The 11,407-nt window shown below is 46.4% G+C and overlaps 1 protein-coding gene across 8 annotated transcripts in view; it reads left to right on the top strand.

Annotated features, from left to right (window-relative positions):
- Window positions 1-11,407, top strand: part of STAB1 (stabilin 1) — a 231,239-nt gene that overhangs the window by 101,090 nt on the left and 118,742 nt on the right. For all 8 annotated transcript variants that reach the window (XM_025209654.1, XM_025209653.1, XM_025209656.1 and 5 more), the window contains 6 exons: window positions 1,851-1,959; window positions 2,742-2,819; window positions 3,202-3,303; window positions 5,354-5,461; window positions 8,279-8,410; window positions 10,201-10,329. In XM_025209654.1, the coding sequence (XP_025065439.1) occupies window positions 1,851-1,959; window positions 2,742-2,819; window positions 3,202-3,303; window positions 5,354-5,461; window positions 8,279-8,410; window positions 10,201-10,329 (658 nt within the window). The remainder of the gene's footprint in view (window positions 1-1,850; window positions 1,960-2,741; window positions 2,820-3,201; window positions 3,304-5,353; window positions 5,462-8,278; window positions 8,411-10,200; window positions 10,330-11,407) is intronic.

The following is an 11,407-nucleotide window of genomic DNA, read 5'->3' on the forward strand; positions in this document are numbered from 1 at the left end:
CCTGGAGCCCAGCAGGGAGCCTCTCCTGCCGGCTGCACGCCGCGCTGCTGAGGGTCCAACTACTGCCTGCAGGTCCCACTCCTTCAGGCTTTTTGGGGGCAACTGCTCCTGCCCTGCTGGCTCAGCTCTTGCCAGCTCTTTGAATCTCCTTCCTTGTGGTCCCTCGCTGGTCTCTCCTGAGTCAGCCACGCTGCCCCTTTTTTCCCCCTCCTGGTGACCCAAGGGGTCAATCAGGGGACATGGAGGGTGCGTCTCTGGGGCCTGATTGGTGAGGAAAGGGAATCCCAAATCCTCCAATCATCTTTTACCCTTTCAAAACCCCAGGGCCAAATCATTACCAGATTGGTGAGGAAAGGGAATCCCAAGCAAGGAGGGGAGTCCTGGGCATCTTTTGCTCTTTCAAAACCCCTGAGCTAAGTCACTGTCAGCTAGCCCGTCACACATGTATATTGACAAGGCAGCCAGGGCTAGGGGGTTGTAGGAGGGGGGGAGTGAGGGGCACTGGCAAGGCCCCTCAGTGTGTTTGCAGGGTGTGGGGGTGGGTCCAGGCTGCCCACTGCGGGCTCCTCACCCCTCAAGAGTGAGGGGCCTGGACCTGCATTCTGTGAGATAAAGGGACAGGAGGGAACACTGATTTTCCATGATAAAAAACCCAAAATCAAATACCAAAATTTATAGGTATTTAGAATGTATTTTATTATAGTGGTTGAGGCACTGGTAGGCTTACAAATTGCTTTAAAATGGTAAATAAAATGGGTTTAAAATGAAACCCTGTGTTCAATTGATACCTCTATATATATATACAAAATGTCAAATAACAAGGAATATAGGGCCTAGGTACCTGGAGGGGGAGAAAGGGGAAAACACAATGGCCTTTGTGTATATATATATAGTGGCATTTCATTTTAATCACAGATTTTGGTTTATTTATCAGAGAATTTTCATTTTTATCAGAGAATTTGTGTGTGGGGGTTATCAGAGAAAACCAGGATCCTTGGTTATTACACTATTTTGTGTACTAACTTTTGTGGTTTATTTCTTGTTTTATCATGACATTAATTGCATTAGCATGTGGCCGGGTTGCTACTTAAGTAAGACTTGATTAACTGGTTAATCACGTCTTATGTGAAATATGAGTTAGGGGCCTAAAATACAGACTCTGGAGTCTCAATGGACTTTCTATTGTGGAAAGAACAGGGAACTGGAGGGGAGCCAACTGGCAGTAATATGTATGGACACTAATATCTGTCTGCAGTGTCTGTAGGGGACACTATGAAGAAATGGATTTTATATAATACCTACATAGTGAAACGTTAGCGCATAGTGAAACACCTAGTGCTAACGTTCTCTAGTAACTGAGCCATCTATAATATTTTCACCTGAGTTCAAGCAACAGAGAGCTTTACATACTGCAAGTTGTCATCAGAATACTGATTGGTTTCAAGCATGTAATGCTATCAATATTTAGGTAGTGTTTGGTTGATATTGTAGCCTTGATGGCTCAGGAAAAATGTGAGAACCAAGTAGTTTTGTGGATAATATCTTTCACTGGATCAACTGTATAGTTGGGAGGGATACAGATAAGCTTTCAGGTACCACAATACCCCTCCTCAGGTTATTTTTGTCCTTCCCAGCAATTCAGTTATTTCAATACATGATATCACCTGCAAAAATATTTGCTGCTCACTTCAATACTTAGAGGAGTCTTGGTTCATAAATGTGGACAGCAAGATAAGATGATAAACCATTATTAAATGGTTGCAAAGATAATCCAGCCTACCTTAAATGTATCTCTCCGCTGTTTCAAAGCAAATTCTAAATTCTTCTTTATGTGTACTTGTCACCTTCAGGTCTCACTTTCTCCAAGGTTCCTTTACCTCAGAGCAGTTGAAAAAATATGATGGTCAGGAATTACCCACCCTTAATCCACAAATGAGATGGGAGATAAGGAGCAATAATGTAAGAACCTTTTCAGTAACATATATAGAGAGGGTGTCTACACATACAATTAATGAGAAGTAAGGCTACTGTTCAGTAATATAAAGCAGTAGTTCTCAACCTTTTTTGTACCAGAGCCCATTTGTAAACATTGATGGATGGGAGGGTCAGCATGTGCGGGGGGGCAGAGGGGGGGCAGGATGTGTGTGGAGCATGGGGGACCCCAACCGGCCCCTTGCAGGCTGGAATTCTGCCAGCCTGCAAGGGAAAAACCACCGTTTCCCACGTTTTTTTTCTTTAAAGGATAATCTGTTTTTAAACTTTGTTTGCAACCCCTTCATATATTCTTGCAACCCACTTTTGGGTCGTGACCAACAGGTTGAGAAACGCTGATATAAGGTACAGTAAACTGTGCCTGGAAATGTGTCTACATGTGTGCAGCAGCCAGGGGGAGCTTCAGGCTCCCTTGGGTGCCAGCCCATGTTCTGGACTGCACTGTAGCTACTGTGCAGTTAATCTACTACCTACAGGTAGTAGCCAAGTGCACAGTAGACTAATTTACTGCACAGTAAATGCCATGCACATGTAGACAGTGATGCTTTACTGTGCAGTAGGTTAATCTACTGCACAGTAAAATGTCTCATGTAGGCATGTCCAAAGAGAAAAAAAATTAAATAATACAGCCCATGCATGCAGAGACAATTCCATAAAGTCTGTGCTGTTTGTGCCTTGGACACATTTTGTTACAATCTGGTCAGGAATTGATGATATTGTTCTCATGTTTCCCTCTGATTATTTTTCAGGACATAACCATTCAGAATGCAAGAACTATAGTAGCTGACATACCTAGCATTGATGGCATTATTTTCATCATAAATAAGGTAAATCAACAATAGTGTCTACAACCACAGGAACATTTTTCTATAATATATTTGCTTTTTGTTGTTTACAGTGGTGAGTGAATATACAAATACAATTCAGGTAGAAGGATTAGACAAGGACATATCTTCATATTCCAAGATCCATTCCATTCTGCATAGCTTTCAAGCACAAGCACTTAAAATTTAAAATACAGTCCCCCAAAGATAGAAAAAAATTAGTGTTCGGTTTTTGAAAACCCAGAGTAAAGGCTAGTTCATACTGGGAGCAAAACCATATGCTAAGTACTATATAGTTTCTTCCTTTCAAAGTAGTTAAGGATTAAAATATGTTTTCCCCAAGCAATCACTGACCCATGGCCAAACTTCTCTTCATCTTTTTCAGGTTTTGTTACCTCCTTTAGGAAGTATCCCACCAAGCCCCCCAAGGCTCCAGAAACAACTTGACATGATTCCTTCATTTAGTACATTCAAGGAGTTGTTAGTGGTAAGCAATTATTTTGAATTCTGTAGAATATTTATTGTTGAAAGCATCTTTATAAGGAGCTGAACTAACCTAACTGTAGGATTAACCTTGCAAGACAAGCCAGGGAAAGTCATACTAATGTTTATAATGCTCCTGAGCTGTGCTTTGGAAATAAGACTGATTATTGAGTGTCTTGTAAGCCTCCCAAAGGACAAGTCATAACTCCCACATGCTCCCCAAATTGGAACAAGAAAAACCTAACAAACTCATTATTTTAGGTAAAAAACATTTTTTCAGTGATAAATTTTTTAATGAAATTTTTCTGATTTTTATGAGACATGAGATTATTTATGAGATGTTAATTTAATTTTGGAAAATTATTGAAGTGGGAGACAGAGAAGCACATTAAGAATGTATATAATGACTAAATACAGAGAGTCAAAAAGCCCAAGGCTGAATTGATTCAATTTTTGCAGGTTTCTCTAAACTGTGTAGATTGAAGCGATAAGCAAGTGAACTCATGTTCATTTTTGAAACCAGAAAGGCAGTCAGACCCCTGCAGTGTCCCATACCAGTAGCTGGGGGATAGGGGAAGTGTGGGGACAGAGCATGCCTTCCAGCCTGCCGGCCACTGCCAAATGCACCTGAATACAGCAGAACAAGGCTCATCCTAGATTGGCTGCCCAGAACACCCCACCTAAACCCTTGTGGTCCCCCAACAGGGGGAAACAGTCCCTCCAGCCAGGGACTGGCCAGGTCCCCCAGCCTCGACGGGGATTCCCCACCCCAGGCAGGGTCCCCCAAGTCCAGCTTCTGGTGCAGAGAATGGTTACCCCACTATTACCAGACTTGATATTAGACTTCAGGGTAGGGGAAACCCACCCATCCAGCTTGGCACCAGACCCCCAGCCAGGTGCTGCGTGGCTTGGAGGGGAGGGAGTGAAAGCCTCAGTGGGGGCTTGGCTCCACCCACTGGGAGCCAGGAGTCAGGCTGGTTCCAAGCCAGCTGAGGAGAGGGTTTGAGGGGGAACCCACCCCTCCAATCCGGTGCTGGACCTCCAGTCAGGTGCAGCCCATTGTGGAGGGGTGGGAGGGTTTGACTTCCCCCACCCAGAGCTGACTGCGGAGAGGGCATGGCTGCAGGACTCCATCCCAGCTCCTGGCTTCTGACTCCAGGTGAGGGAAAGTCAAGCTTCCACTGTGGGCTTCCTCCGCTGCTTCCCCCATGCCAGGCTGCACCTGGATGGGGGTCCAGTGCCAGGCCAGAGAGCTGGATTCCAATCCCTAACCTCTCCTCAGTCAGCTCAGAGGCTGAGGAGGGGGCATGGCTGGGGGGCTCCAGCCCAGTTCCCAGCTCCAGGTGGGTGGAGCCAAGCCCACATTGTGGGCTTCTCCCCCACCCCCAGGCTGGTGGTCCAGTGCTGGGTGAGGGGCACCCCCTCCTCCCACCCCCTCCTCAGCCAGCCAGTGCTCTGGCTAGGGACCAGAGGCACAGGACAGAACCTGCTCTGCTGGTTGCACAGCCCAGGGCTAAAAGGCACCCTGGGATTCTGGGGGACTGTGAATTAACCTGAACTGGGAGGGGATCTAGAACAGAAGTTCTATAAACCAGTTTGACTTAAATCAATTAAATCTGATATTACATCCAACCAGGTTTATCTTAAACCACTTTTAACCATTTTGCAAGTGGTTTAAGTGCACTGAACTGCTGTTCAGTTACAGTTTTAAATCAGTTTTTGATCACATGTGTAACTTCTGTCCCTACCCCTATAGACACATACATACTCTCTCTCTTACCAAAATAGTAGCATATGTAGTAGAGATGATAATGGGACAGAAAACTTAGAAGTGCTCAGTGAAAATACATTTAGGAGAGCCAAATCAAACAAAACTAGCTGGTGGTAGATTAATACTATTTTATAAGACTCTAATGAAAGGCATATTTCCGCTTATCCAATTTAAAAGCACTTACCTTTGAATTCTTGCCTGAAATCTCTACCTTCATAAATGATAGCCATTGTTCATCATTCCTTTATTAAAAAAACTAATATTACTGTTTTGAACCTTTCAGCAATACCAGTTGATTGGGCAAATTGAGTCTGCAGAAAAATATACAATTTTTGTCCCAGGAAATAATTCAATTGAGGAATATTGCCATGCTGCCAACATCACACAGTTGGTAAGATTATGGTTTATATATTGTTGGGCTGTCCAGTTCGTAAGCATCTGTGCCATGCTACTCAGGCACCACCCCACTGTGCAGAGGCACCAACCCCCCACTCCCTGGATTGTGGGCCCCTTTGGCCCAATAGGTTATGCCACCCCTTGTCACTCTCAGTTGTAGGGGCAACTTTAGATAACTACTGCTCCATAGGGTTTGTTAGCTTGAGTATATGGACTCCATACATAAACTGAAAATTAGGTTTGCATGCAGAGGTAAAACAATTTTTCAACTCATCAACAGTGATCATGATTTTTTAGTTGTCCCAGCCTTTAAAACGGCTTCCAACACCTCTGTGGCTTTATGCAGTTTTACAGTATTATTAGGCTTAGTTGATTGTGACAGCTAAAAAGTGTGCCTGTATAATAAAGGTGCTTGCTGAAGGCCCTATGAAGATTAGACCAAGTGTTTTTCTGTATTTGTTTAGATATTAAGCTGTATGTTGTTGCTAAGAGCCTAATTAAAGTTTAAGATGTAGTAAGGCCTTGTATAAAGTAAGGCCTAGTAAATTTAGCAAAGCCTTAAAGTAGTAAGGCCCTGTGGTGTAGTTAAAATTGCCTTATCAAAGGTATGCAAAGCTTGTACTGCTAATTGGTCAGTCTAAGGACAGTTGGAGTAAAAGGAATCTGAGTGGTTGTATGTTATCAGAACCATTCAGAAGCTTTAAATTGGCTGGAATATCTGGAAACCATTCAGAAGGAAGATACAGCTCTGTAAAAAGGATTAGTTAGCTGTTGCCTGGATCAGTGGGCCTGTGGACCTTGAGGAGCCCAAGGACTGCATTCCAGGGTCCTTCCCAGTACCCCTCGGACACCGTTGTTCAGGGATGCCTGACTTTGCTGAACTTTGTGGAAAGAGAAGCTTGCTGTGTATCAGGCATCAGAGGGGACTGCTGCTAAGTTGCCGACACAAATTGCTTTTGTCTGTCATTGTTTGTCTTGTTACTACGCATAGTTGTGTTTTTGTTAAGTCAATAAGCCTTTCTTACCTTTCTACCCCCGACCATACTCTTAATCCCGAACCCTCTGCAGGTGGCTGGGACAGTTGATTATTGACTATAGCCAGAGGTAATTAAAAGAACTACCTGCTATGTACTTACCTCAAGCTACCCAGGGGAGGCACACCCAGGCCTAGGGTCAGAGAGGACCTAGTCAGGGAACTTCTGGAGGGACTGGACATATTTAAATCAGCAGGTCCTGATGATCTCCACCCCAGAGTGCTGAGGGAATTAGCAGAGGTCATTGCAGAACCCCTGGCACAGCTTTACGAGCACTCATGGTGCTCTGGCAATGTGCCAAAGGACTGGAAAAGGGCCAGTGTGGTTCCCATTTTCAAAAAAGGGAGGAAGGAGGACCCAGGAAACTATAAGCCTGTTATTCTTACCTAGTTCCTGGGTAAGCTTTTTGAGAGAATTATCCTGGCGTATGTCTGTGAGGGGCCAGCAGGGGAGATTATGCTTAAGGGCAACCAACATAGGTTCATTAGAGGCAGGTCCTGTCAGACCAACCTGGTGGCCTTCTATGACCAGGTCACAAAATCCTTAGACACAGGTGTTGCGGTGGACATAGTCTTTCTGGACTTTAGGAAGGCCTTCAACACTCTCTCACCCCATTCTCATTAAAAAACTAGGAGACTGTGGTATCAATACCTACACAGTCAGATGGGTTACTAATTGACTGGAGGGCTGCACCCAGAGAGTGGTGGTGGATGGGTCTTATTCGACCTGGAGGGATATGGGCAGTGATGTTCCGCAGGGCTTGGTCCTCGGGCCCACACTATTCGACATCTTCATCAGCAACTTGGACAAGGGTGTAAAAAGCACCCTGTTTAAATTTGCAGATGACACTAAGATGTGGGTAGAAGTGGGCACACTAGAAAGGAGGAATAGGCTGGAATTGGACCTGGACAAGTTACAGGGGTGGGCGGATGAGAACAGGATGGGTTTCAACACTGACAAGTGCAAGGTACTGCACCTGGGGAGGAAGAACCAGCAGCAGACCTACAGGTTGGGGAACTCCCTTCTCGTCAATGCAGAGGCAGAAAAGGATCTTGGAGTCATTATTGACACCAAAATGAACATGGGCCGACAGCGTGCGGATGTGGTCAGGAAGGCCATCCGTACCTTGTCATGCATCCACAGATGTATCTCAAGCAGGTCCAAGGAGGTGATCCTCCCCCTCTATGCAACATTGGTCAGGCTGCAGTTGGAGTACTGTGTCCAGTTCTGGGTGCTGCACTTCAGGAGGGATGTGGACAACATGGAGAGGGTCCAGAGGAGGACCACCCGCATGATCGGGGTCAGCAGGGCAGGCCCTACGAGGAGAGGCTAAGAGACCTGAACCTGTTCAGCCTCCACAAGAAAATGGCTGAGTGGAGATCTAGTTGCCATTTACAAACTAGTCAGAGGGGACCAGCAGGCATTGGGAGAGTCCCTGTTCCACCGAGCACTTCCAGGAGTGACAAGAAATAACGGTCACAAGCTGGCAGAGGGTGGATTCAGGCTAGACATCAGGAGGTGCTACTTCACTGTCAGGGTGGCTAGGATTTGGAACCAACTTCCAAGAGAAGTGATGCTGGCTCCTACCCTGGGGGTCTTTAAAAGGAGAGTGGATGAACACCTTGCTGGGGTCGTTTGACCCTGTTACTCTTTCTTGCCATGGCAGGGGGTCGGACTTGATGATCAGCTCAGTTCCCTTCCGACCCTACCTACTATGAAACTATGAAACTATAATTGTTTATACAACAATAATGGGCCTTTTGTTTCCTGGATTTCAGGATAGCAACACTGTGCGGTATCATGTAATACTTGGAGAGAAGCTCTTGTCTACAGACTTGAAAAGTGGAGTCCATAAGAGTACGATGTTGGGAATATCCTACTGGCTAATGTTTTATAACAACAGCACCCAGGTAAGGATGGGGAAATGTTTCTTGCTGTTTATACAACAATAATGGGCCTTTTGTTTCCTGGATTTCAGGATAGCAACACTGTGCGGTATCATGTAATACTTGGAGAGAAGCTCTTGTCTACAGACTTGAAAAGTGGAGTCCATAAGAGTACGATGTTGGGAATATCCTACTGGCTAATGTTTTATAACAACAGCACCCAGGTAAGGATGGGGAAATGTTTCTTGCTGTTTTAAGATACAGTTTAACTGTCACAGTCTAAGGCTATAATAGGATTAAGAGAAAAATGCTATGATTTGTCCTGGTACAAGTGGAGTTCAGAAGGCTTGTGACCAAAAGACATTATTACTTGACATTTGTGAGTGGCCTGCATGAAGTGAAATGGTAGGTCCATCTTATATCTCAGTCATGTAAGAAACATTCATACCACAAGAAAACAATATAGAAATTACACTCCATCTTTATTTCCTCAGCGGAGGCTAAGGGAACAACAAGCCAGGAAGTCTTACTTGTCTTGTCACCTCTAAAGATTGTTTCTCCACATTGTTCTGTCTCATTTCCTGGCTGTGGAAAATTATAGAAATTTATTCTTAAATGCTGCAGTCCAGCACTTTTATATGCACTCATGACATATGTTAAAGAAGCAACTCTGATATAAATGTGCTCCAAAAATTACTTTACTTGTAATTTGTTAATAAATGGGTCTGTCTTGTTTTTCCATAGCATTGAGACATGCATCTGGAAGGCATGGAGAATACTGTATTCATCCTCTTAGCACCTTGTATCTATTTTAGTGATTCCCAAAGGATTTGCCATGACAGTGGCAGAAGTGTGCCATAAAAAATTATATTTTCAGGTCCAACCCACAGAGCCATGACATAGCTCACTCATGTGGCCCCCCACAGGTCTTAAAATTTGGCAGTGGGGGAGTGGTGGCACTTAACACTGCCTCTGCTACCCAGTCACCAAATTTTCAAGCTACATGCAGAGGGATTGGGCCCCAACCATGCTGGTCCCGGCCGTGCTGGTGTGAAGGGACTGGGCCCATGGACCAGATCCAGCCCCTGGGTTGGCCCCAGACCTGTCATCCAGCCCATGGAACCAAAAGTTTGGACACCACCACATAAGTTGTACACTTCGCTCTCACACCTAAAAAGTTGGCATTGTTTATATATTAAAGGGCTTAATCCGTCTGTCTGTCTATCTGTCTGTCTGTCCATAATGCTCTTGGAGCACTCTGATTGGTTGTCTTGGCAGCCAATCACAATGCTTACTGAAACAACCAATCAGAGTGCTCTGCACAGACAGACCCATAGTCAGATGGCTGGATGCAGGGGGCAGGTGTTACAGGGCTGGACGTAGGGGGGGTGGCATATGGCTGGACATGGAGCAGCAGCAGTGTGGGGCAGTTGCAGCCACCTACTGCCTTGCACTGCGTGGGGAGGGTGTGGGGCCGGACGTGGAGTGGGTGGGGGGAGGTGGCATGCGGCTGGATGCAGAGCAGCGGCAGCATGGGCCGGTGGCTGGCAGTGGTGGCTGCTGCGTGCAAGCTTCCCCCCACGCTCCTGGGAGGCGGTGGTGGTGCAGGGTGGTGGCGCATGGCACTCCATCCCACCTGCCCCCTGTCATTCTTGATGAGCAATTCACTAATATATATGTGGTTGTGTGTGTATGCATACATACATATGCACACACACACACATACATATACATAGAATTTATGTCTTTTCAGGTGTGACAATGGGAGAGATTTTATCTATCTTGTTCTTAAGAGCTTTTCTTTCTCTTTGCAGACATCTGTAAATAATATCCTCCTGAATGGTAAAATCTTTGAAACAATGAATGGCATGTTGTTTGGGGTTGCTCATGTTCTCCAGATACAGAAAAATCATTGCACTGCCAATACCACAACTGTACAAAAGGTATTTAACTTTACAAAAAATAATTTCAGCATTACAGATACTCCTCAGCACTACAGTCACTTCATGGTGTAGAATGAATGAGTCCTGTGCCATCTAATATTATTTTAGCTCTGTGCAATTCAGATAGTTACTATGGGTCTGATTGTGACAGTTGCTGATCACCAGGGATCCGGGTTTTCTGTTTCCCATGGAAAAATGAAGAAAACCATAGATTCCCTGTTTCTATCGGAGGAAATGCTGATTTCCCCTTTTAGCAGAGAAATTCATGGATTCTCTGCTTTAGCAAAGAGCTCTTGCAGGCCAGCAGAGCTCTAGCCTGCAAGAGCTGATTGCAGAAAAGGCGGGAAACCCCCAGCCCTGCCTGGAGAGGGAGGGAGATGGGGGGAAGGGCAGGGCCTGAGCCTCTGAGTCAGCCAAGGCTGGGGTCAGGCTCAGGTTCACCCTTTGTCCTTTGCCCCTGGAGCCTGGAGGTAAGTGGGACTTAGGGGTTGTAGGGCAGGGCTGGAGGTTGAGGGAGCAGGGGGTGCTGCCGGCTCCAGGTGGCACAGCACAGCACCTCCCTGCCCCCCACCTCAGCCTGCTCCCAGGAGCAGGGCCAGGGGTGGGGACAGGGGTGCCGCACACATTCTAGCCGGCCTGAAGGGGGGTTCGCACTTAGAGGCCACCGCACCCTGCGCTGCCTTCCCGCAGCTGGCCCCACGGCTTTGCAGGCAAGTGGCATGTGGTGTGGTGGTGGCCGCCACATGTGGGCCGCTTATGTGCCACCCCCCCGGCTGGCTAGGGAAGGGGGTGGGGGGAGGCTTGCATGTGGTGGCCGCCACCACACTGCTGCTGCCACCCAATGGCTGGCTGCCCAGCTCCTTGGCCACGGCTCAGCAGAGGTGTTTCGGGATGGTGGCTGTGGGAGGAAGGAGAGGCTCGCACATGGTGGTTGCCACTGCTGCCACTTGCCTGTGGAGCCATGCCCACGTTGGTAGCTACTGTGTGCGGAACCTTCCTGTATCACTGCTGTCACTGTGGAGCTGTGAGGCCAGCTGTGGGGTGGCAGTGGTGGTGTGGTGGTGGACACTGCATGCAA

The sequence above is a fragment of the Alligator sinensis genome, unplaced genomic scaffold, assembly GCF_000455745.1.
Source record: "Alligator sinensis unplaced genomic scaffold, ASM45574v1 scaffold487_1, whole genome shotgun sequence".
Classification (NCBI taxonomy): domain Eukaryota; kingdom Metazoa; phylum Chordata; order Crocodylia; family Alligatoridae; genus Alligator; species Alligator sinensis.